The sequence below is a fragment of the Meriones unguiculatus genome, chromosome 1, assembly GCF_030254825.1.
Source record: "Meriones unguiculatus strain TT.TT164.6M chromosome 1, Bangor_MerUng_6.1, whole genome shotgun sequence".
Classification (NCBI taxonomy): Eukaryota; Metazoa; Chordata; class Mammalia; order Rodentia; family Muridae; genus Meriones; species Meriones unguiculatus.
The window spans coordinates 8,066,294-8,094,007 of NC_083349.1; the positions used below are offsets into that span (position 1 = coordinate 8,066,294).

Sequence of the window (27,714 nt, forward strand, 5' to 3'; positions counted from 1 at the left end):
GCAAAGCTACAAAGCAGTGGCTTTCTCTGTGTACCCTTTCCTCCTTGAAATTTTTTTTTCAAAAGTACTATTTGTTTTCAGACATACTTTGAAAGTGTGTAGTCATATAAAAGAAATGTCTGTAGTTTGTAGTTAAAGCCAGAACAATGTCCAAAAGCAAACTCTAGCACCACTGGCACATCCAAAAAGTACAAATGAACTAAAGGGTTCCTTCTTTTGCTTGCCTTCCTGAGTGCAGTTTGAGTGCTTTAAGAAAACATGCTTGAAAACCCTAATTGAAAAAACGAAGTGTGCTGCAAAAGAGCCTCTATTTTTATCAAAGGATTTACAACAATGATTTTTCAAGGAGGAGATGCCAAAACTACAGTTCAAACTCTTAATTAAATCACACATTTAAGGGGTAAATGAACTTGTTCAAATAATAAACGTGTCTATAGTTAGTCCATACATCATAATTATCTAATGTCTTCACCTTTCTAATACTCCCTAACTTCCAAGTTTGCACAGTTCATAAGCAGTCAGTAGCCTGGGGGGAAAAAATAACTGTTTGGTTTAATTCACATTTGGGGAATTAGATGACATGAATTTAAAATGCAATCAGAGCTCCTATCTAAGCAACAGTTTACTGTGGACAGTAAAGGCTGGTACATCGTAGATGAGAAAAGTTCTGCTGAGAATGCCCAGGCACATGCATCACAGCTTAGCCGGTACAACACAGCTTAGGCTTTGGAGGAAACACAATCTGCTTTCCTCACTAAGAAAACAGAGCTGGACTCCAAAGCCACAACTTCTCCACACCAATACTCAGACTCTGAATGAAATGAGCCAAAAGAGAACAAATACCCCCTTAAAACTTCCTAATGTATTCAAATGATGTTCACTAGAGTACTTTTTTCTTTTATGTAAATAATAAAAAACTAACACATCAGAATTGGATGAAATAAACAGAAGGAAAAAACCCCAAGAGAAGGCACAAAATCAGACCCACTCATTCACACCCTCAGGAACCCCATAAAAACATTAAGTTGGAAGGCATCGATACACAAAATGTTTTTTAAATGCAGGGCTGGGAGATAGTTTAGTTGGCAAAATGCTTGCCAGGCAAATATCACAGATCCTCAGTACACACATTAAACGTCAGGTATAGAGAGTCTGCCTGTCATCTCAGTGATGGGGAAGCTCTGACAGGAGAGTGCCCTAGGGCTTGTTTGCCAGCCAGTCTAGCTGAACTGGTCAACTCGGTCAACTCCAGGTTCAGTGAGAGTTCTTGTCTCAAAAACTAAAATGGACAGTGACTGAGAGAAACACTTGATGTCGACCTTTGGCGTACACAGACAATCTGTCTCTCTCTCTCCCCTCTCTCCCCAAGTGTACATTTGAGTATATAATATAAACATAGTATTTCCATCTAGAGCTTGTCTAACTTCAAGCTTATAATGTCACACTTTTCTCAAAAGGCAGATGCATGGAGAATCCAGACACCTGGCAGACAAAAACAACTACATACAAGTTTACCCAATGAAAATGAGCTGACAAACATGTATGCAATCATCTGCTTTAAAATTTTTTGCCAAGACCAGCTTTGAAACAATCTTTAATAATTAGGTCACTGGCAACCAAAGTTTAATTCAATATGTCTGAGTATTGACATTTTAAAATGAACATATACAAACAGTAAAATCTTACCTTTTGTTATATGTGAAAACATTGTAGGAAGACCCTTGGTGCTGTTTCTTGGGTCTTCACTAAAGGGCAAAGCAAACTAAGGAGATCTGTTCTCTAATTTAAGATCAGGAGTCCCACTTAACATCCCTCAACATGCATTAACTTTGTTCCACAACTCCACACAAGTCCCCAACCCCCAGGGATGCTCACATGCTTCTAAAATACAATGTGAAGCAGTGTTCTGCAGACTATGCCTTGCCCAGACAGACTCTATTTTACAGCTCCTTTCTGAGGGGCAGAATGGGCACATGAACAGCACTGTCTGTCACTGCACATATGGCACAGTCTGCTGAATGACATATTTCTGGGTGTGTCACTCTCTAAATTCATCTGGGGACACACTGGGACTGTGGCAGTACAGAGATTATGTCAAGAAAATCAGGTCCAAAAGCCCATGGACATACCAAACCAAGGAAAGGGTGTTGTAACTCTCCCACCTGGATTCCGTAAAGAGATACATACTTAACAGTGTGATGGTGACAGTAACCACCAACCTGTCATCTCAGTACTTGGTGACTTCATCAAAGAGTGATAGACAACTTCAGACTGCCTGTCCCAAGGGCTTCGGCTTGGCTTAACCCCTGCTGTTGATACAGTTTACTCAAACTACTATCTGTCCATCTTCCTTTTTCCACATTTAGACTTGCTATCCTCCTCCTCCCGTTCATTTATCTAACTTGTTCTTACCTACCCTTTTACCTTTGCAGGTGGACTCAACTTTAACCTTACAGCTGGACTCTACAATAGCAGCCACAGCTGCTTTTCCGAAGACCTTCTTTTCAGTATTTTACCTCCTCGGACTCTACATCGCAGGACTTCTGAAACACCCTGAACTCTGCTGCAGTCTCTTAATATTTTTGAGCCACTCATGGCTAGCAGGCTGGCTGCTGGCTGGGTAAATGGACAGACAGATAAATGTACTGTGCTGTGTGTAATATGTGGTAGAGGTTAATACTAGTAATTAAGACTGTACTAAAAGAGCCTATGTTTGCCTCGGCCATGCTCAAGAAGGAAAGTGAGAGAATTTGGCACAATGCCGTAACTGAACCCTTGTAAATTAGTTGTCATTCATTAATTCTGACATCGTGGAAAGACAAAAATACGCTCACCTATGTTTCTAACAAAGTTTTTCCACAACACTTTAACAGTTTCTTTTTTCCATATTAATACAAATTCCCTAGACTTACCAACTATCTGAACCAAATGTCAGGTTATTTACTTGCTTCAATGCCTATTTCCTTTATAACATGTACTCTGGTACAACTGGTTCTGCCTCCAGCTGGCTACATCTAATCATCGCCATCATTACTGACAATAAAGAATATTTGTTTATTAATTGTCCTTCAAGCAGTACCGTTCATTTTATAACTTTGAGTAGTTAGGCTGACACCAAATTTAAAAAACAAACAACATAACCTCTCTGGGAGCTACTGACATGGCTTAATAAGTCAAGAAAGGTGCTTGTTAACAAGACTAACAACCTAAATTCAGTCCTGGAACACACAAGATAGGTGAGCTAGACACATATGTGGTAGTAAGTACAAACACACTCACACACAGGCACACACATGCTGTTTTTAAAGAAAGCATACTATTCTGAAAAAAAATAAAAATAAAAACACAACAAAACAATTTTATCCTCAAAAGTGGAAAAAGAACAGCAACTCAACCCTGCATCTGTTAGGACAGAGTCCTCCCTTTGTCATAAATTACCACTGCAGAGGATTCTGGGGGCCCTAAGGAAGCTGTGGTAAGTTTGCTTTTTAGCTAGGTGTTGTTCCCTAGTGACTAAGAGGACGTGTTGGCTTCATATGCCCTTCGGAGGGAGATAAATACAGTGTTCAGGAAATCACGCCAGGCTTACAGATACAGATCAGTGAATACAAGACAGAGCGCTTTCTGGACTGGCACTTCCACACACTCAATCTGAGTGAGTCCGGGTTTTCTATGGCCATATACTAGAGAAACTACAAAAGTATCAGGAAAATGTTAGAGAACCATGCCAGAAAGAAAAAAGAATGAAGTAAAAAGAAAAGAGACCCCCTTTGAAATAACATAAAATAACAGATTGGAGTTTTCGTGCTTCAGGGGACACACTAGTACCAAGCTTCTTCATATTTGCATTTCCAGCAACTCTAGGAAGAGTTACAGTGCTCTAGAAATAGTCTACCCTAGGAAAACGCACAAACCACTTGGTCCAAGTTAAGTATCCTTGTTTTCATAGCAAATTTCAATTCAAAAGCGAGTGTATGGGCTTGGTCACATCAGAGACAAACAGGAAAATTTCTTGCCAACATTTCAAAGTCTGTACAAAACTTTTAGACTAATCTATGGTAAAAGGTATACATGGCTGTAATTATAAGTGAAAACAGAAATAAAAATTATCCATTCTCTTAAAATAAAAACAAATACTTTAAAGAATACAGAGCAAAACTGGGATAAAATTTATTTTTATCCTTTGACAAAAGTGAATATTAGCTGTATTATTTTTATAACAAACATTCAGCAGTCAGTATAAAATGTTATGTTTGAGAATAAAATGAGTAACATGGAGAAAACAGGATGGTGCTTGGGAAATAATATATCCTCAATAAGGTTTTACTCTGAAAAACACTAAAGCAAGAACTATAATACCCTTGAGTAATACCAACTTGTTTACTCAATGCTGTGAGACAAATCAGTTTATCAAAGCTTAAAAACCAACTCCAAAATATTGGCTACTGTTTCAGCAAAGCGTGTGTAAGGAATGGTCTATGTTAGACAGTGCTTACCACGTAAGAGTATATTTTTCTTTTTTTCTTACCCCCCGCACCCCGTAGTATTTTCATTCTTACTTAATGATCAAATTAACAGCCAAGTAATTTTTACCTTAGCAAAAATGCCCTTTATCTGATCAAAAGTAAAGCAACACAGCCATCACAGAAGGATGACCCGTGACCCTTGTTCTGCTTTCTAAGGCATCCACAGATGCACTCATGGGGCAAACAGCAGGGAGAGCATAAGACGTTAGAACTGCAGCAGCAGCAAAGACTGTGCATCCTCCTAATTCCCTTCCCTAATTAACCCTGGGGCCTTGTGCACGCTGGGCAAGCACTCTGTTACTGAGTGACATGCTCACTCCACATCTGGGCCAAATTTCTACAAAGGCTCCCAGAAAATATTTTTAAAGGAATGATTTAAGGAAAAAAGGTAAAATATGGGCTGGTGAAAATGCTTGGCTGGTAAAGTGCTTGCCATGCAAACCTGACCCTGAGTTCATTCCCTGGACTTACCTAATGATGGATAGAGAGAACTGACTCCATAAGGTTGTCCCTGACCTGTATACACATGTCATGGCACTGTACCCCTATATACACATCTTACACACACAATAATAACATATAAATACTTAAGAAAGCAAAGTGTAACTGTTGTACTGAATTATTTTAAGTCTACATACAGCTAATTTCTAATTTTAAAAACAATGGGACATATTTTCCTTTGAAAGTTATTTGAGAAGCTTCTAAACTCATTTCATTGGAATAGGTAGAAGTTCTAAATTAAAAACAAAATACCTATTTTCCACAGAATAATTTCTTGGGAGTTTTTAGAAGCTAGACAGTCAATGCTTGCCCACATAGCACCCACAACACAGCAAATACAGAGAGTTTGCTGTACAGGCTTAATGGTTAACAAACAATCATAAAACCCAAGATGAGGAGGAAAAGGGTTGGGAGCAGAGACTGCCAACAGTACTGGGGGTAGGTATTTCAGAGTCTTACAGCAATTTAGGGTGAGGAAAACATGAGATTTTTCTGACAAGGAACCACTGATGCACCTTCTGTGAAACCACTTTCACAGAGCATGATGAGATCAGCTGAGGCACCTTCTGTCGTCACTTGAACCACAGAACGTCCAGGTTAGAAAAAGATTTGGTGACAAGATAAAAAAATATAAATAAAAACACAGACATGCTAGCAATATTACTCACATCAGGCTCTGTCCCCTCCCCCTCCCGAAGTCAGCATTTGGGTCATGTAAAAGTAAACTGGCCCCAGAGAGGGGGAGAGTTTCTAACAGTTTGCCATTTAAATCTCCGGTGACCATGTTTCACAGCAGGCTCAATACATTCCAGCATGTAACTGCATTTTAATTTCCTAAAACCACAGAACAGAGTGTGATTTCAAGTAATATCTGGACTGTGATATTCAATATTAATAAAACTATGCAATATTCTCTTCAAAGCTCCAAAGATTCAGCACATGGAAAATGATCTTCATTTGCTTGAAGGCACTACTCTCAAAGAAGTTTACTCTGTCTCTGTACATGAAGTCTAAACAATGAACAGTAACAGCTGGAGCGACTACCCTAAGGAAAGGAAGCCAGAAGAACACAGGAAATAACCAGAATAACCTGTCTTCCTGTTACCTGTAGGCAATGCAGGACTAAATTCTTGTTGCTGTGCAATGCTCACTAACACTTGTTTTGGGAAGGGATTTTAAATCTATAAGCTGAACAGGCTTTTACTTGCATGCCCATTCCATGAACAGAAATGACTCAGCTTCACAAAACATGGAGTACTTACGGGCTCTTGTATCTCCAAGTAACCTTTAAACTGGATTTAAGAGCGGAAGTAAAGCTGTGTCGTAAGTTTGGGAGTCAAGAACAAATCATAGTACTATGCAGATGGAAGGAAACTGTTATTAGTGAATACGAAATATTTCAATAAGGTGGGCAGCGGCACTCATTATAAGGTGGCTGGCCCCAAACTGACCCGGAGGAAGGCAAAGAGAAAATTGTTTTCTGAGGTGTGAGATAGTGCTAATTACTGGCTTTCTTCTTAAACATGATTGCCTTTAGCTATGGACCTGACTCCAAAGCTGACTGACAAGTTCAATGTTTGTTTTATAGTAACATTATCTGTTTGATCAGTAAAGTATAACTTAGAATAAAACAATCCCACTCTGATGAACAATTTAAGGTATAGAGTTTAAGTCCCATCTAGAAAACCTGGGGCAATGCTTGGTAAGTGAATTCTAAACAATGAATAGTAACAGCTGGAGTATCTGCCCTGAGTCAGTTGGGCCCCTGTGGCCTCTTTTTGGATTCTAATATACCAAGGGTAAGATGTTTCACTCTTGATTCCGTTCGTATCAGCTTTTCAAGGCAACAAAAATGTATGTATTACATGAACCAATTTCATACCCCCCACTAAGAAAACAACAACAAAAAGAACCAAAACACTGGTGAGAAAAAAAAAAATAGTCATCTCAGAATTGAAGAAATCAGCATACCTCCTTCCTCCCCTCATTCCCATTTGATTTCCATTTACCCTCAGCCAGGCTTTCTATTTCCTTCTGTAATCTAAGGAAAGATGCATCAGGTGTCACCTCAGAGGTAGACTGAAGAATCAAAGCAAGAAAGCACAATGTGCAACACCAAAGGATTTCAGTCCGGGGAAGTCAAACACAGCAGCATGCTATAAGTCATCCAGAGAGCATCAAACTTCCGCCAACTTTACTAAGCCACAGTCCAATACCCTGGACACCAAAGCGGTATTGTACACTTTGAGTGGCACTCAGACTCCCAGGGAAGTATGCTTGTCTGCTCTGCAATGCTTTCTTTTTCTTTCTTTCTTTTCTCTCTTTCCCTTCTTCTTTCTCTCTCCCTCTTCAGAGAGAAAAGGGGCAGGAGAAACAGGAATAAATGCCGACAAAAGCGTCTGGCATAAATCTGATGCAATATCCTAATTTGGGTAATAAAATCAAAATAATAAAAGGCGATTCTTAATATTTGGGTCTAATTTTCCTCTTATACTTCAGTAAGGTAAGTCTTTCTATATTTTTATTAACATATATGCAATAAGTTCATTATGGCATTTTATACTTACATATAATATACATATAATGTACTTTGATCAAGCAGGCGGTCCTATCTTTTATTTCAGACAGGGTTTCATGTTGCTCAGGCTCACTCCAAACTTAGGATATAGCTGAGGCTGAACCTAAATGGCTGATTCTCCTGCCTTTAACTTACACCTCCTGGGATTCTGGGCACATGTCACCACATTTGGCAGCTATTTTTATCTTAATAGTGAGAAATCGGAAAGCAGGGAAGCTTCACAATTGTGTAAAAGCTCATAGTATAACTGCTGGTCATTAAGCCAGGGTCCGACTCTAAGGCTATTCTTTTAGTGTCTACACATACTAATACAGACTAATATCCAAAGGAGAAGGAAGGCAAACAAAATGTGGCTGAGGCTATTCTTGGTAGGAAGTGGAAGAAGGCATTGAAAAAAGGAGACACACCAGAGATGTAAGAAGAAAGTACCACCACAAAAACTTCACAAATAATTATCTCCACAACGCTGTTTTACAACCTCACTTATTTTAACTGCTCAATATTTCTGTCTTTACGTTGGTCAAATAAGCAAACTAGTGACAATTTTTAAACTGTGATAATTGTTAAGGAATAAAAGATAAAAATGTCAGCCCTCAAAGCATGTGAAAACTAATCCAACAGGAGAAACATGGGCAGTAGGCAGCAAAAGTACACATGATTTCTTAACTGTCTTATCTTCCCTCTCATTCTCACGTGCATACGTCTGTACATGTGTACATATTCATACTATTCAATATATTGAAACTACCAAGAGCCACAAAAGGGTAATGACGTCCAGCTGGGCTCTGCTCCAGACATACCTGCTTGTGGGTCCTGGTTGAAACGACAGTACTTGGAGTTGTCAAGAGAAGGCAGGCACTGCTCAATGGGTACCCACACATATGTCTCAGGACACAGCAAATCAGAAGGTCTATACTGACCCTAAGGAAAAGTGAAGAAAAAAAGGCACAGGCATTAGAAACACTAACTCCTGAGTTCTGAGGTTCCACAGGGCAAGGAAAGGTATGGCAAAAGGCTTAATGTCAATCAAAAAGATTAGATATAAATACTAGGCCTTAAACAATATTTACAATAAGCAATAAATACTAGTGATCACTTTATTTCATATCTTAATGTTACCAAGTGTTAGGTGAAAAGATTAATATTACTAACAGTAAGAGTCAAACTATATTAAAAACTTATTTTCAAGTAGTTACAACAATTTCCCCAAACAAAAGTAGGCAGTACAGTTTTCCTGTTCAGTACAGTTTCCCTGTAGTATAACATCACTGCTGTAAGCAATTATTACAAATATAAATAGGGAGAAGCCACCACTAAGCATAGCTTGGTAAATAAGTTTCTTGACTAATGTAGTTCCAGGAGAGGACTAAAGGAGACAAAAAGGGGCAGGCGCCCAGGGGAACATCACACAATGTGCCACCATCACCACGTATTTCATAATCCACTGTCACAAAAAAGGTAATGTTTCCAAGTACACTGACCTAGAATATACTTGCTATAGCAGAGCGAGATTATTTAAGTATTACTAACGACTCCTCAAATTTCTCTGAACATATAATCGGTTTTGCATATCAAATGCTATAAACAGAAGTTTTAAACACTTTTATCTCATTTTGGAAAAGTTAACAGTACAGATGGAATACTCCTGAATTTTCTAAAATATCAAAACTTGGGGGTGAAACCAGAGAAAATATTATCTTTAGTAGATGGCTTGTGGGAAACACAAGCTCATTATTTTACAGGTTTAAAAGAACTGTGATCCAATGATTGTTTAGCAGCAATTTTACCAACAAGTATTATGAACAGATAATACTGAACTTACTTAAAAACCATGAGTGTAACACCAGTGAATATACAGGTCATGAATAACTTAAAATGTATTTCTCATTTTAAAAGGCAACACACAGCATACAAAAACCTATACTAAACAAATAACCTATAATATGGATACATGACCGATAGGAGGTCTAAAATGTTATATGTAGTACTTAATTGTTAATTATGTGATCAGAACATTGTTCTACACAATTCCCTTTATTCTTTACTTCCCCCAGAAAGTGAATTCTGAACTTCCTCTTCTAAAATCCATACAATCAAGTTATCCTTCAACATCAAATTATATTTCATCACAAATTTCGTAATCCAATAACGTAAAAATGTTTCATTTTCCCCCCTTTAAAAGATTTATTTATTATGTATACAATGTTGTCTGCATATATACACCTGCAGGCCAGGAAGAGGGCGCCAGATCTCACTATAGATGGCTGTGAGCCACCATGTGGTTGCTGGGAATTGAACTCAGGATCTCTGGAAGAACAGCCAGTGCTCTTAACCTCTGAGCCATCTCTCCAGCTAAAATGTTTCATTTTCATACTCATCAAGTATCTGCCAGTGATGAAAATAGGCACATGAAAATATTCTATAAACTTTACAGTACACTGACTCTAGTTTTGCTATAGATGATTTTTTTTATGTTAACCCTGCTGGGGAAATATTTACTGCTCGTCAGAAGACAGGCAGCACCATCAAGTGTGTGTCTTGTATAATCTATGACAGGACACTCTTTTGCAGTTTTATCAGCTGTACAAAGAAAAATCCATTGTTCAGTTGCTGTCCTTTGAGTACATGTATCTGGATGGCATTCACTCTGAAGTTTAATAGCAAGTCCATTTAGCTCAAGGCAGAACTGCCTTAAGTGTTCATACACTTAGGTGTCCATACACCTTCATTCTGGCCTTCAGGTAGTTCAAGAATTCTGTCAGTATTGGAGCGGTCTGCCCTTATGTTCTGTTGGATATACTGCTGAATAGCAAGTGTATTGTCCATTTCATCAAATGATTCACCAGGCCAATTATAGAAATCCTGCACCTTTGTGCCTGGCCTGGCCCACCTCAGCACTGCCATCCCCTCTGCCATGACCACAGTGCCAGAGTCTGGGCAGCTAGCACTGGAATCCGGATGTCTAGTGATCACTTTTGTATTTAGAGAATGCATATGTAATTCAAGGCTTTCTAAAAGTGACACAGCACCATTTGGTGGGCTATACTTATTTGGAAGTTGAGTCTTTATAATTTTGGGAAAACTCAAGTTATCTTTGAAAAGCTAGTGAAGAACAGAGCAAAGCTTCTTTGCACATGTTAGAAAACCATACAAAGCCATATAAAGGAAGCTTATTTTCAAAAGTACAATTCTACTGTCCTCAATCTCTAATTTCTTAGTTCATAGACTGAAGACTGATAATATTCAGTCTTGATAATGTTTTTAACAGTACAGTCCTAGTAAGACACATCCACTAACCACCTAAACTAGTGGATGTACAACAAAAGCTTTTAAAAATAGAAATTTTAACAAAGAATTTTTATAACTTCAAAAATTCTACTTTATAAAATAAAATAGTTACATACTTAAGGTATACCACACTATACAGTATTTGCTGGAGTAAATAAGTCATTCATTTATAGATAATAATATGTAGCTAAGAAATGAGACAAACTAAAAAAATATTAGTGAATTTTCAGAAAAACCAAAGCTTTCTTTGAACTCATTCAAAATTCCCAATGTCTTCTCTCTGATTTAAATCCAAATTTGATATACAGGTTAAATTTTTTAAAACTTTTTATTGGTTCTTTGTGAATTTCACATCATGTACCCCAAACCACTCACCTCCCCCTCCCATCTTACCCACCCTCCATCCTTGCAACCTCTCCAACAGAAAATAAATTTTGTTGAGGAAGCTGTAGTGTCCCCACAGTGTGTCCCACAGTCTACTTCTATACACATCTCTCTGACTCCAAAATATTCATTGCAATGACTCACTGGTCTGGTCCAAGGCCTCTGGCTTCTGCCACTCCACCAACACTGGACTCTCCTCACACATTCTGTCATTCCCCTGTGTCATGGAGATCCTGCAGCTTTGGATCTGCAGGACCGGCCCCCTCATGCACTACAGTTCGAGGTAGATGTTGGGGTGGGCAGACTTAAAGCCCTGGATCTGAGTCTCAGAGGTATCTGAGCTAGTCGGCCTACTGGCTCTCCTGCTCTCACACCCTTGGGGCTGGCTCACCAGCAACCCCTGCGATCAGGGCCAGCTCTACTGTGCTACTCAGGTGAGGTGCAGGGCCAGCTCTCCTGCCTGCCACAGATGGCGAGGGCCAAGGGGAAAGGAGGGGATATTTTCCTCATCCACAGAAGTGGTAGGACCAGCTCTCCCACTCATATCCCTGGAGTTGGCTCACCCAACTCCTGCAATGTGCAGGGCCACTCTCCCACATACTGCATCTGGACTGGGACAGGGTCAGCTCTCCCGCTTTCATGCCTCCAGAGCGGCTCTCCCAGGGTGCCCAGATGAGGGGTGGGATCCGTTTTGCACAGCCCTCAGATACTAACATGTCCCCTGGCAAGGGACATCCACCTTGACTTTGTGGTAACAGAGCCCTGCTGCTGCAAGGCCATGAACCCAGATGTGGCCCTCAGTGGCAGCACAGACCAGGACCCCACCATGGTCCCAGGTAGCTTCACTGGTTATTCACATCAGACTCTTCCTCATTAACCTCCTTCTGTTTCTCCTCTTCTTCCATTTCTCCACCACTTACTCGCTCCTCACAGAGGTGCCTGGGTTATCTGTCTCAGGCTCACTCTTCCCCACCCTAGGATGCCCATAGAGGCCTGACTGGTGCAGGACAGGTGGTTGTCTCAGGCTAGCTCCCTCACTGGGACGCCTGGTACTGGACTGGAGAACAAACCATGCATTTAGATAACTGGTAATCAACCCACTAAAGTGTCAGAGTTGCATGAAGGTGAGGCACACATGAATTACATATGTGTGACAGGTACAAAGTCCTCAAAGTGCCAGGGTTTCACAATGTTCTCTGAAGGAGGAATTCTGTATTTACTTTTAATTCTTTAAACACTTACCTCACTAAAAGATCAGTAATACATTTTGACTTCTTTGTATTATTTGAAATTTAATCTGTCAATTACATTAAATATTACTCTCCAAAGTATAGGCTTCTTTCAATACTTCAAATAGTCTCTCACCTTATCAAAGAATGAAGTTTTATGGCATAAACTACTGTGAAATACTGTGCTTTCTAAACTAAGCTGGATGAGAGGCATGTGACTGAAGTGCCTAAAACTCAATTCAGAGTCCCCATGCCACAAAGGAGAAGCACAGGGACATGAAAGCCACCCTGCCTGTTCCCTATTGTAAGAAAATGAGAGACGTTTGCATTAAGAATGTAATTACTTAAGGATTTGGACAGACTTTCCTGTGGTCAGAAGAAAAATATTTAATCAACCTCTAAGTATACTCATTCAAATTGAACAATGAAGTAAAAGCAGATTAATTCTTTCCTAGGGTGCTGACTTTTAGATAAATGAGAAATGTGAGTTAGCACAGATTTCTGAAGTACTCAGAATTTTGAAAATGTAACACTTTTGACAGCTTATTCCACAGCTTTCTGAGTTCTTTCAAAGTGACGAACAGTTCAGAAGAGGAGTGACTAGAGTCTGAGTTGCTAAAGAAGAGTTACTATTTTGTTCCAAATATAGCTATCATACTCAGTAACTGTCTATTTAATCAAAACTGCTGAGACTATTTGTAAAACTCAAACCTACCAAAAAAAAAAAAAAAAAAGAGACACTGAGAGGAGAGATCACAACATGGCCACATAACATTTCAATCAACTTTACTAGGTTGTCATAGAATAAGGGTTTAGAAAATGCCACAGTTAAATCTAAAACATGTACATGGAGGAACCCTCCAAGCCCTATCCAAGCACATTTCCTGCTCCACATCCATTAGAAAAGACCATCTTCCCAAAGGGGGACTGCTAGCTTTGGTTTTGGTCACTGCAATGAACAAAGGCATTCTTCTCACTTGTGTGCTTTACATCATTATTTGACGAGCATTCCCGTGTCTATTGAATTTTCCACCCTATCAAAGAGCCACTGGATAAATTATGTAAAAATACCTAGTGTAGCAAAATAGAATTTAGTCTAAAAACTGCATTCATATCAATAACCAGAGGTTAAAATATCTCACCATTCTTGCTGGGACTTGCCTCAGTGGTTAAGAGCACTTGATGCTCTCCAGAGGACCTGGGTTCAATTTCCAGCACCCATGTAGTGGCTCACAACCACCTGCAACTCTAGTTTCAGGGGGTCCAACACCCTTTCTGGCCTCCACAGGCATGCCTCCATACACAGGCAAAACAGAGATAAATGTAAAATAATAATTAAAAAATCTCACTATCACATCCTACTCAGTATGTATGTAGCATATGTAAAGCATGGCAGTAAGATAGACTAGTTAGTATCTTAGTACTTCCAATGAAACACAGCAAGCAACACTTAGGCATTTTCCTCCAGTTAAGATATCTAGTTAGAAATTCTAATTTCCAAAGGAAAAAAAAGTATCTAATGATATGAAGCAGTGACAAGAAATGGTTCTAGCAAGGTTTGTCATGATTTTTACTGATAGGACTCACACACTATGTCAATCTTTCTGTGTTTAAAGCTTTACAGGCATCATCCCTGTACATTATCAAGTCCTAAAGAAACCCTACACGCATGGGCCCTCATTATCTTACCCTCCTACACAGTATAGGCAATCCATTTAAAACTGGAAGGCATGACAGTGGGTAATGAAGCCTGCCACCAAGCCTAGTGGCCCGAGTACATCGCCAGAATCCACATGGTGGAAGGAGACAACCAACTTCCACAAACTGTTCTCACCTCTACACACATACTACGGCATGCAAACATCGCATCCTTGCCACTGCCCAAAATGTTTAAAAACAAAAGTAGCAGTGTGGTATTTCTTCATAGTGCCAGGCAAATCTGATTTCCACGCATGCTTGGTTTGTGGCAGAGCCTACAAGGCCCTCCAGGATGTGTCATTACCCTTTGTCCTGGGTTTCTGCAACTGTCCCCTCTTCCACCGTGCCAATTTGGCTACACTGTTTTCTTTGTAGCTCCTAGAACATGCCAGGTCCGCAAACCCCTCAAGACTTCTCAATGTCTCTCTCTGGACTTAGTCATTCTTATGCCTATGTGTGCGTGTGCATGTGTGTACACAGTATAGGGGACTGAACCCAGGGTCTTCACGCATATTATACAAACCATACACTGCAAAACTACATTAAAATCCCGAACTACTTTTTTCTTTAGTTTTAAAAAAGAATTTTTTAAATTATGCAACATAGCCTCACTAAGCTCTCCCAAGAGGCCTTGAACTTGAAATCCTCCTGCCTCATATTCTTGAGTAGCCAGAATTACAGAGCTTCACCACAAGGCCCAGCCTTACTCCATACTTTAAATTTTTCTTGATGTCACACTCCCAAAGACAACCATCAATCCTCCTTACTATTTTTTACCCATAGGGCATAACATACACTCTTGTTTATGTTTTTCAACTTGTACCTATCTAAAACTTCTTGTTATAAGACAAGGTCAGAGATGCCCTAGGCTTATCACTGATGGTCTATAAACAAATGGTAGATGAATCAACAATGGATCTAGCACCACAGTCCACCTTTGCTTCCTTCCTATAAACAGATGGGTGCCCTCCTTCATGTACTAATATGACATGCAAGAATCAACCAATATTTGTTGAATTCATGCTCTGCAAGCAGCTCTATCATACATGTGTTGTATAAAACTAACTTCCAGCTCTTGGGAAAGCCCAAATGCTGAAAGGACAAGTTCACTATCATAACAAGGTCACTATAAATGTCACTGAAATTAAAGAAGTTTCCTACTCAACAAAGTTAGAAACTCAAGTCAATTTCACTTTTTTCTCCCCCCAAAGAATTTACTTTTAAAAACCTCGTATTTTCTTTTCAAAGAAGAGTATGGCTTTTCCTATGAAGCTCCACTTAAATGAAGACAACAAAGATCCTCTTCACTGATGGTAAGGATAATGCTTTCTCCCTGTGTTCTCCTTAAGGCCAGAGAAAGTTTAGAGACCACTTGCTGCACTCACATGGGACCCAGGTTCAATTACCAGCACACACATGGAAGCTCACAACTGTCTATAATTCTATCTCCAGAAGGCCCCAATAACCTATTACGGCCCCAGGCATAGATATACATGTAGGCAAACATCTATACATATAAAACAATAAAATTTAAAAAGCACAATCCTCACAATATCTAAATCAAATCTTGTGACTGCTTTAAAAGTAGTGAAAATGGCATTCTTTCTTTCTGGTGGTAGAGGCAGGTACTAGGGGCCAAACCTAGGATCTGTGCATTGCTACAACAAACACTCTACCCTTGAGCTACATACCTAGATCTCAGACATTATTTCTACTGTAGAGATAAAACAGTAAGATTACGCAATGCCAGTGATGACCTATCAACTATTCTACATTTCCTTTGTCAGTGCATAGCTTAATCTAAAATTATTCACAATTTCCCTCATATTTACAAACTAACCTCCAGGTCTTAAAACTCAAAGCCAGTTCAATATATACACTTGACAGCCAACATGAGAAGATGGGTTGAGCCTACCTGTATGCTCACTACCTATGGAGAAAGAGGAGGCAGCTATGTCCGACAGCTTGCCAGACAGTAGAAGCGCAGACACTGAAAAGAATAAGAACCCTACACAAGCAGCTGGTTCATCAAAGGTCAAAGAATCAGCTTTCTCTAGAGAAGCAGCAAAGGTCCCTATGCATATGTCTTAAAAGCTAAGTAGCATCATGTTGAGAGAAAAAACAAAAACAAACCACGCCCTCACCAACAACAAATACAAAGCTACATGGCTGTCTTCCTCTGGCACTCCAAATCTATATCCATCAAAATTCTGCCAAATTAAAAATTAAAAATAATTTAAAAAATTCTACCAAATAGGAAATGAGAGACAACTGTTTCATCTTTATAGTTAGTTATGTGGTCCTGTGTCTGCACGGTTTGAGCAAGTGTCAAAAACAAATTTATCATTAGCTTTGCATTTAAAATGTGAACTTCATCTAACTCCATCTTCTTCCAAAAAAAAATTTCCATGCAGTCAAATTCACTGCCACTAACACAGACTGACACACTGAAGCAAGTTTCAAGTTCATGAATGGATCCATATATAATCTGGTCTTATCTGGAGAAGTATCATGAAATGCGGGCTTTAAAATGGCATTATGCTTTCTTTCATCTTGTTTCATCTCCTGTCTTCCCAGGTTCCCATCAAAGCAGTGCTTACAATTGAATGCACAACTGATCAGAAATAAAGAAAGTTGTAGTCTTTACATTATAATGAAAAATGCCCCTGAAAATCCAAAATAAAGAAATGAGTAAACCCCACTCTTTAAACAAATTACAGTGTTAGAAGAACTACTCTTTTGGCCTTTGGAGAATGAAGTATGTGAACCTTTATGAATCTGGGGCTGTGCATGCTTGCAAAGCTGAGATGTAAAAATTCTCTTTGAATACTGTACTTTTCTTTTCCAAAGTTTAGACAACATTTAAATGAGAAATTATTTCTTTAATTAAAGTTAAAGGATTTGAGACTGTTTTCTCAGAAAAAAAAAAATCCGAGAAAAGTAAAGAAATGCTTTCATACGATATTCACCCCAGTTACATTCTTGGCTTTTAACTGGAAACATCTGGGGATGGGCTTGGCAGATTGTAATAAAATTGAAGTTACCAATTCACACCCTGCCATTTTGAGGGTATTTTGTTTTTACAGTTTTCAAATCAAAACCAAACGGACTTTGCTTTGAACTGTGGTCCCAAACCAAAGACCTTTATGAGATTTTACTTTCAAGAATACTTTGTAAATATTTTGTAAAATGGGAAGGATTTCATGAGCATTTGAGAATAGGCTAAACTAGCAGGGTCTGTTTTGAAAGTTCAAGTTAAAGTGAAATTTAAGTATACGAAACAGATGAAAATCACTGAAACGTGCACAGACCCGCTCACTTCCCTTGCCTCTGCCTGAACACCAGTAGCAATGTACAAAAAAGAAGTCTCAGACAACTTAACTTTTTTATCAGGTAAAACTGGTATCACTATCCCACTTTCCACAAAAAACCTACTGATTTTACTAAAACCAATTGCTCTAACACTACCTAAGCAAAAATAGTTCAAAATGACCCACTAGAGTGGGCTGCAGTGCACTGCCCCTCGGGTCAGAATTCAGGCTTATTAAAGCCAGTCCCTTCACTGAAAGACAACCCCAGTGGAATCCCATCCGCAGAGTACTGCAGCAGACCCTTGCTCCTGACTGTGTTACATAAACAGAGATTGACTTTATCAGTCCCCAGGAGAGTGCTTTAGAAGTAATTCGAGCTGCTCTGTTTTCAAGAACTGCGGTTGTGCCACACTCAGCTGGGTGAGGTGTGCTGGGGCCAGGAAAGACAAAGGACCCAAACATCTGAATCCATTTGTGTTCCAAATTCTGAACACCAACAGATGTGCTCCATGTGCTGCTAGGCTAAGCTTTGAAATTTTAAAAATACATATTTTTTTCCACTGACAAACAGAAAGTGATGGTATTCTGTGTTTCTTTAATTAAAATCCAAGGGTTCTCAAAGGCTCCAGGACTTACTTTAAAGCTCCTTTAAGGCTGGGCTATTTATTTTGCTATTGGCAAATAATAGAGAATAAAGATTCTAATTCAGTTTTAATCACAATCTTTGCTTTTACTTTGGAAAGCCTGACTTAATCCTTTTTCTTTTGGAAAATACAAAGAAAGCTTGTGAAGAAAAGATTCAGGGAGTCAACTTACAGTGCAAATTTAATTTCAACTGAAGGGTCACAAGTTGAAAAGGATAAGAAAAAAAAAGAATGAATCAGGACAAAGAAAATAATATTCAGAAAAAAAAGTAAAATTCAAAGCTTTAATTTCTGTTAAGAATGAGAGAGAGATAAAAAAATGAAAGAGAATGACAGAGAGAGCGAGAGAGAGAGAGAGAATGAATGTGTGTGTGGTGTTTATTCACCATACCATGCTGGAGAACAGAGTTCATTCAGGTGTTTATCTGCTTTTTTCAGGCTTCAGAATCAGCACTCAGCAGCCCTTATTCTCCACTTCCTCAAAAGAGCCACCCTCACATGGCCAGCAGTGAATAGACTTTCAAGTTCCTCTCAGCCATAGTCCCCTGTAATCAACTGGATCAGGTCATGTGAATCCTTGCCTACAGCTCATTATTGGCTCCCCAGTATCCACAGCAAGTGAAACAATTTCTTTTTAAACTAAAAGTATATGAAGGTGTTTATGTGAGAACTGTGATTTCAGTTAGAGCTGGTAGGAAATCATACCAGATGAAATCCCACCACAAACTGAAGAGCCAGAATTTTATTCATCACAACACAAGCTGCCTAGATGTCTATGAAGTAATCCATTCTGTTCACATGTTCCTTGAAGGACTCACACATATTCCTAAGGAACACATGGACGTCCACAGGATGGATCCACAGACCTCCAGTCAGAGGTCCTCAGATAAATCAATGATGCACCTGAGTGCATGGCTATCCTTTCCATCTAGCCTCTGACTGGGAACACACCAGCCCAAGGGCACTCAAAGTGAGCTGCTACCTGATGCCTATGCATTTACCATGAATGCCGGTTCCCCTTTTGAAACCAAACTCAACTACTGCTTACTTTTTCTTTACTAAGACTTCCTTGAATGCTTTCACTTTAACACATAGATAAAATCCCTTCCCTGGGGGAGACATAAACAATGTCTGCCCCTGTTCATAAGGCCCCAACAACAAACTAAGGTTCAATTACACCAACGTTCACTCTGGGGAACCACTGAGTTACTTACAGAGTAGAGGTGAAAGGTTACTTACCGGAGTTATTTACTTATGGATCCTCCTCACATACATAGCCTACTACCTCAAAAAGGCAGCATCAGTCTCAGAAAAGAGCCCTGTGCCCAGATTTTTTGGTTCTGTTGCTCTCCTTGTGGAGTTCCTGTCCTCTCCAGGTCTTACTATCTCCTCCTTCTTTCATAAGATTCCCTGAACTCTGCCCAAAGTTTGGCTTTAAGTCTCAGCATCTGCTTTGATATCCTGCAGGGCAGAGCCTTTCAGAGGCCCTCTGTGGTAGGCTCCTGTCCTGTTCCCTGTTTTCTCCCTCTTCTGATGTTCATCCTCTTTGCCTTTCTGAATGGGGATTGAGTGTCTTACCCAGAGTCCTCCTTCTTGATTAGTTTCTTTAGGTGTACAGATTTTAGTATGTTTATCCTATATTATATATCAAATATCCACTTATGAGTGAATATATACCCTGTGTGTCTTTCTGCTTCTGGGATACCTCACTCAGGATGGTCTTTTCCAGTTCCCATAATTTGCCTGCAAATTTCATGATTTCCTTGGTTTTTTTATTGCTGAGTAATATTCCATTGTGTAGATGTACCACAATTTCTGCATCCATTCCTCAACTGAGGGGCATCTGGGTTGTTTCCAGCTTCTGGCTATTACAAATAAAGCTGCTACAAACATGGTTGAGCAAATGTCCTTGTGTACTTGAGCATCTTTTGGATATATGCCTATAAGTGGTATGTATAGCTAGATCTGACCACTCATGGAGATAACCTAGAACTCCTGCCCATGGCAATTCAGTGTCCAAGTGGATTCCATAGTAATGGGAACAGGGACTATCTCTGACTTGAACTGATTGGCCTGCTCCTTGATCACCTCCCCCTGGCGGGGGGGGGAGGGGGAGAGCAGCCTTACCAGGCCACAGAGGAAGATAATGCAGCTACTCCTGATGAGACCTGATAGACTAGGATCAGAAAGAAGGGGAGGAGGACCTCTCCCATCAGTGGACTTGGGAAGGGATATGGGTGGAGAAGGGGGAGGGAATGTGGTATTGGGAGGGGAGTAGGGAGGGAGCTACAAGGGGGATACAAAGTGAATAAACTGTAATTAATTTAAAAAAAAAAAAGCAGCATCAGAAAGTCTTTACCTAATAGAGATGATGACTTTCCCATAGCCACATAGATAGACAGCCCCATCAGTCTTCTCCAGCCTTTCCCTGCCTATTTACTCTACCCCTTCTGCTCTAGTTAAGGGGTCTTGTTGCCGCAAAGAAACACCATGACCAAAAGCAAGTTACAAGAAGAAAGGATTTGTCTGCTTACACTTCCACATGGAAGTCCATCACTGAAGGAAGTTAGGACAGGAACTCAAACAAGGCAGGAACCAGGAGGCAGGAGTTGGTGCAGAGACCGTGAAAGAATGTTCCTTACTGGCTTAGTCAATCATGGCTTGCTCAACCTGCTTTTATATAGAACCTAGGAAAAATAGCACCACATACCACGGGGATGAACTCTTCTAATCAAGCACTAATTAAGAAAATGCCCCACAGCCAGATCGTATGGAAGTATTTTAGCAACTGAAGGTCACTCCTTTCAGAAGATTCTAGCTTGTGTCAAAGTTGAACTAACCAGCACACTCTCCTTGAGGCAACATGCAATTCAGGCAGAGCTGTATAAAACAGTTGCCAGAATACTCAGGTGAGGGTCTCATGACCCTCCCTGCCCTCTGTGAGGGCATCTAAACACTCAACAAGCCCACATGGGATGAGCTTTTGCAGAGAAGCACAGCTGAACTCCCTAAATGGCAGCTCTTTTGTTCTGCAGACAGTCCAGGACAATACCCAAAACCCAGGTGGAACCATGTTCTCTGTCTTACCATTTTTGCACTCTATGTCACTGTTAAATGCCTATCAGCTACTAGATTTCACAGGGTCTTGGGCAGGCCATTGTGAACTCTGCTAGTTTGGAGTCTCAATGACCTTGTGATCCAAGAGGAAGACAAAATTTATGGTAATTGCTACATAGAAACATAAGCTTATGCTTTGTAATAAAGTATCATAGGCAATGCTACCCAGAGAACCCCATCAGAACAACAAAACGACTAAGTAACAACCGGCTTAGTGTTGGTGGGAGAGGCTCTTTTGGGGAACATGAGCTGAATTTCTACAGTGTACAACTCAACAGTCTGAAGGAATTCTCTGTCTATATACTGTTTTCCTTCAACACCATCCCTTCCTCTCCAAACCCCAATGTACTATTTTTTACATATATCAGTTTTTGCATTACTTGTGCCTAAAAATGCTTTTATGAACTGAGTATTCAATAAATATGTACTGAAATACTTATTAAATTAAGATAAATTGTGTCCAATTATATTTCTTAAAGAGAGTCAGCGAATCTTAAAAATAGATGGGCCTCACCTCTTCCTCGTTATTATTCTGATTCATTTTAATATTTTGAAAAAGGGTTGAAAGAGAAAAATTAAGCGAGCCAGAAAAGTCTAATTATTAATGAAGCCAAAATTACAAACTTAAAGTCCTTTTTTTTTTTTTGCTTGGATTCCCCGCAAACATCAATACAAGCATGAACACCCATGCCAGCAGTGCCCTTGGCCTAAGACTGGCCAGCTAGTGACACTTGTAAGGTGGGTCCATAGGAACAGGTTCCTGCTTTTATTTTTCTACATTCCTTTAAAAATCTGTAAGTCCCAAATCAAGCAAATGTTTTTTAAAAGTTCCCAACAAAAATATACCTTTAATAAAGTCAGTAAACTTTCTAACTGGAACTGTTGTTTTTTCCAGAATATTAAAACACCAAATGTTTCCCAGTGCCCCAACCTTAAATCATAAAGCTCTGTTTACTGCAGGACTAAGGAAAATGAGAAGCTGGCTGTCTAACCTTGTATTCATCCCAGGGGTGTGATCTTTGCTAATCATTTCTTTTTTTTTTTTTCCCCCTGCCTGATGGAAAATTCATCACAAATGACTTAAATAATTCAGGTTTTAGGATAACCTTCTTCCCCTCAGCTGTGTAGCAGCAGGGGTCCTGGTAGAACTGACATTCTATCCCCTTGGATGCCACCAGTATTCTGTGAGCTTGTGAAGGCAACAGCTTTTGTGGAATGTCTACATTTATCACATTCAAAAGACACCTCAGGGATGATGGCCTCCTTTCTAATGACCAATTAACTATTAATTACATAGTATTTTGGGTCATAAGATGAACAAATCAAGTTAATTTCACTGAATTTTAGTTAAATAAATATGGAAGAATGAATTATGATATAAATTCCTAAGTCTTAGATTTTAGTAAATTTCAGTAATAATTGTACAAATTAGAACACATACATCCAAACTCAATTAGCAACGCTGAGAGTACAGTTATTCCGTCTGTGAGAACCCAAAAGAGCAGAGTAACCAGTCTCCACAAGTGTTAGGGTTCTACCTATTATTGTATTAACCCGTTATAAACCACATATACAAAAAAAGTCTTTAAATTTTGTTTTAAATATTTTCATATGTGGTGTCTAAGTATCACTTAGGGCTTAGTGCTCAAATACATACATATGAAGGTAAAACTTCAGTGACTACTTCTATAATGACATCCATCTTGGACTTCACATACCAAAATATACTTTCCTAAAATTTAAAGAACCAGTCGTCACCTTTCTATCCAGTAACAGTTTGCAGAAACCAAAACGGCATAATTATCATTTTATCACATCAGAAATTTGTGGAGAAAGCAGGGATACAATTGAATCTGAAATCTACAACTTCCAGATGTGAGAAAGTGTAATCCTGACAAGGATACTACTATTACACAGAGCCTGCACCAGGCTGTTTTTCAGAGAGACGACTAGCTTTAAACTTAAAAGTTTGGGATGTTGAATGTGTTTAGAAGCTGCTGATATGCAGGCCAAGGACCTAGCAGCTGCTAATCTATTGGTTTTGGTGATGAGCATCTAAGTAACTCTAAGTGGCACCGAGCATACACGCTAGCAATGCTTTTTGTGTCATCATAAACTCACAGATCTGCAGATACTCAATGTGTTTGAATCCACTGCAGTTACCCCTTTTTGAGGCTCAATCTGTACACGTTCTGGCCAGTGGGAGCCAATTTAAGTTGTCTTTTGAGTGCTTCCAACATAATCCTAGTAGTTTATGATAGCTTCCATGCTTACTGACTTCTTTTTATCTTCAGAGACTATTTATTAAAGGCATCTTAACAATCCTCAGATCTGACTGAGTGTTTGTGAGCTTTGGATCTAAAGATCTATCACCAAATAAGCTACACTTGCATCCAGCTACTTAATCTTAGAGAACAGAGCGATCAATGAGCACTGCGGTCACTTTTTTCTACAGAAACAGCAGGAAGCACTTACACTACAGCTTACAAAGAATCACACAAGACAGAGTCAAGCACAAGTTCTCCAAAACATGTCTACTGAAGGTCTAACCTAAGACAAACATAACAAAACAAAACCTAAAAACAGAATGAGTCAATGGAGTAAGTTTTGTACTTGTTTTTAAATTCTATTTTACTTGGGATATTTATGCCTCTCCCTTCCTTCCACCAACCTTTTAACCTAGGTAAGAGTGAAAAGGCTAGTGAAGAGAAGGGGCACAGACCCTCTACTTCTTCCAGTTGTTTGGGGTCAATGGGTTCTTTTGGGGCCATACCAATCTCCGTCAGAGCAAACAGAGCAAGCAGTCTCCTCCATCTATCTCCTCCAAAATGCTGTGCCACGAAGCATCCCTCCCATGTCTCTTCAAGCTGCCACACTTTCTCTTTCTGGGTTCTCGTATTTATAGCCCTCAGAGTCCTAGACCAGGGCCCTCTCTCACAAGCCAAGACATTACCAGATGGCAAAGACCAACCCTACCTCCCACCCCAACCCGCAGGTGGCAATTATCAGCTGTGGACAAACTAAATCCCAAACTAAAATCCCATATTTGGGATTAAAACAAAAACATATTTACACAACATAACTGAGTATTAAAAAAAAAAAAAAAAAAAAAAACAACTTCCATTACAAGTAAGAGTATGGAATATGAAAAGAACTAAATAAAAGTTTAATTTTTTTTTCTATAGCAGCTACGAAATGTTAGTGAACATATAAAATTAAATAATTTATATAGCAAAAATAAAAACTTAGTATCCACTGGCTACTATGAACATTGACCACCATACAGTCTGCTATCCACATGCGACCACATTAATCTTCCCAATGACCATATAGAGGGGTGGTTATTGTCTTCATTTACAGATAGAAATAGAGGCTCAGAAAGGCTGTGTAGTAGGCATGAAATTAAGATTTTAACTTAGCTTTCTGTCTTTAGGAACTACATCTTTACTTGGTGTTCCTCTGCTAAAACTGTAAATTAAAATGCTTCAATTATGTAAGTATGTAGAGTAGAGCTTCAATGGCATTTGAGTAAGAATGCAGAAATACAAGTTAAACATCCGAGTAGTTTGTAACTAACCAATATTTAATTTATGGAACACCAAGAAATAGTTCATGGTTGATCACTTCATACAGTACAAATTTAATTTATGCATATAAGTATACTTTATAATTTATATCTCCAGCTGATGTTTGTTCTAGAAACACTGGATTATTTTACTACTGACTTTCATATAGAAAATTTTCCAGTAATTTGGTTTTGTGTTTGAAAATTCATGACTAAAATGTACCATAAAATACAGAACATGGTAGGTGTGCTCAGGAGTCGAACAAAGTAGGTTGCCAGCACACTGTAAGATAAGGGTCAGCAAACGATGTGCCCTGGTCCAAATATGGTTTTCTGCTTGTATGTGTTAGGCCCACAATCTAGGAATGTCTTCTATATGTGTTAGTTGTTGAAAAAATAATGAAAGAATGTTCTGTGATATGAAAATTATGACATCATTTCAACACTCATAAAGTTTTGCTCGGTCACTGCCTTACTCTCCTATTAACATGTTGTCATAGTTACTTTTGATATAATGGCAGACCACAAAAGCCTCAAATACAATCTGATTTTTACAGAAATAGACTTGCTGGCCACTGTTAAAAAGAACAGGATTTTTCAAGAGGAGAAAATTCAATTTCCAGAAGACAATGGGACCTCGTAGGTCTGTTTATTTTGTTCTATTCATGAGGACCTGTATTTCTACAAACATCTCTAAATGTAAAGACATCTCTTTTTAAGAAAAAAAGGCCCACTACTGTGCTAATTTTTTAAAGAATTTAAAGATGTACAAGTCAAATGTTTACAAAATTAAATAAAGTAAAACAGCAATTTTTCAACACCCTGTCAGAATCCGGGTTTGACTGTGATGAGGAGTCCAGACAGACGGCCACATATACAAAACACATCCACCCACCTACACAAACCATTCTGAGCAGTATAAGATAAGGTTAGACAGCAACAGTACCTTCCTCTAACTCAGGAACAACATGGGGTCAAAAGGCAGACTGGAAAATGTGGAGCCAGAAAGTTGAAGCAAGTTAGCACAGCTTGTGATCTAGCACCGAAGGGTCTACTGTGCAAGCATGTGGACACAGGTATACGAGACCACTCACAAATCCCAGGCAGATGCAGACTGGGGGCTTGTGTGCTGCTTGCCAATACTGACTCAAACCTATTTAACTGCAATTTGCCTGTATATATTTCATTTAACTATAAGTATGATTTTATAGCAAAACCCACATTATCCAAAGAGAACAGTAATGAATAAAAGCAAGCACTATAGTACATGTGTGACAAAGTCATGCCACACACAAACCTGCATATTCATGAGGTAGTTTCTGAGCCAGGTGATACTTGGCTATGAATTTTAGGTGACAGTTATTAAAGCATACTAAGGATACAACTCCCATATCTGTACTGGATATTTACCCTAGCCGCTTCGTTCTCTCACCAACAACCAATAAGCAATAATTTGCAACTATTTTTGAGTGTTCTAAAGCACTCAAATTAATTTTAATGCAATTCACATTTTTAAAAGAATATTATCAGTTCATGATATTTAGTTGAACATAGAATTATAGTATGTGAAACTGGCAATTAAAAAAAAAAAGAAGAAACAGACATGCAAATATATACCAAGGTGCAGTCCACCAGTCCTGAGGGCTCAGCATTCAGATAACCTCAGCATGATGGGGTGAATTTTATAAAGGGAATGATGGGCATTGGCAGAGGAAAGCCCATGCAAAATAGAGCCGTGGCTGCTATGCCTGACAAAGCTCAACCATTATACCTCGCTACAGGGCACTTGCAATGGCAGAGGACCAGAGCTGTAAGGAGCATCACAGGGTAGGCAGAGCTGAAAAAATAAAGGGATAAATTAACAGCTGAGCCACCCCTGTGTTAGTTACCGGAGAGAAAATGAAGCTGAAGAGAAAAATAAAACAGCAGAGATAATAGTCTACTTAATTCTTCTTGCTAAACTGTCCACTTAAATATTTAAAAAGAAGAGAACTGTTCTTTCCCTCTCTACAAAGGAACTGACATCACAGGGTTATAATTTTCCTTCAAGAACTCACAAACTGCGTCTGGAAGGACTGAAAGGACAGAGTAACCTTTTAGTCCAGCTCACAGATTCAAATAGCTACCAGAGGGTCCGTACCGCCAGCCACTTAAAATAGTATACAACCCATGACGCAGTCAGAGAACAGAGACAGGCTGACAGTTAAAATAAAATTAAAACTGGACATCAAATTTTTGTACTTTCCAAAACAGAACTCTGTCATATCACCAGTTGAAATGTGAGTAGCTTCTATTACCAATTTTTCCTCTATTCTCCTTTGGGAAAAAAAAAATCCCACATGATTACATCTATAACAAGAAAAGGTTTTTTACAATAAGTATGACTGAAATAATGAGAAAAAACTAATTCTGTGATTAAACTCTCCAAAACAAAACTACGCATAGATTTTTTTTTTATTATATTATCTAAAACAGAAAGTGGGAAGAACTTAGTTGCAGATTAAGTGTAAACTAATTGCAATATACTGGCAGAAAGAGTAGAAGGAACCACACCTGAACAATAATGTGCCTCAAGGCAAACAGGGAAGACTTGGAAGAAAAGAGCACCCTCACAGAAAAACAAAGGAATGTGGATTTAAGAGAACCAAGTGAAGTACAGATTTCTAGCAAAATGATCCCCACTTAACAGGTAAGTCACCTTTAAACAACACGTGACTCAGGCCACACACAAGTGACCGGAGTCAGGGGGCTGGCAGGAATTGCTGAAGGTCCTCCTGGCAGCGGGCACCTTGCTTCTCAGTGCTTGCGCTTCTAACTTTCTGCTGCATAGGCAAGATGATCACACTGCTCAGTTTTCTGGTGACACCAAGTTT

At 39.2% G+C, this 27,714-nt stretch overlaps 1 protein-coding gene and 1 pseudogene across 8 annotated transcripts in view; both read right to left on the minus strand.

Annotated features, from left to right (window-relative positions):
• Window positions 1-27,714, minus strand: part of Ate1 (arginyltransferase 1) — a 115,040-nt gene that overhangs the window by 15,063 nt on the left and 72,263 nt on the right. For all 8 annotated transcript variants that reach the window (XM_021647879.2, XM_021647874.2, XM_060381055.1 and 5 more), the window contains one exon: window positions 8,406-8,526. In XM_021647879.2, the coding sequence (XP_021503554.1) occupies window positions 8,406-8,526 (121 nt within the window). The remainder of the gene's footprint in view (window positions 1-8,405; window positions 8,527-27,714) is intronic.
• On the minus strand, window positions 9,381-10,521 carry LOC110554953 (MOB-like protein phocein; annotated as a pseudogene).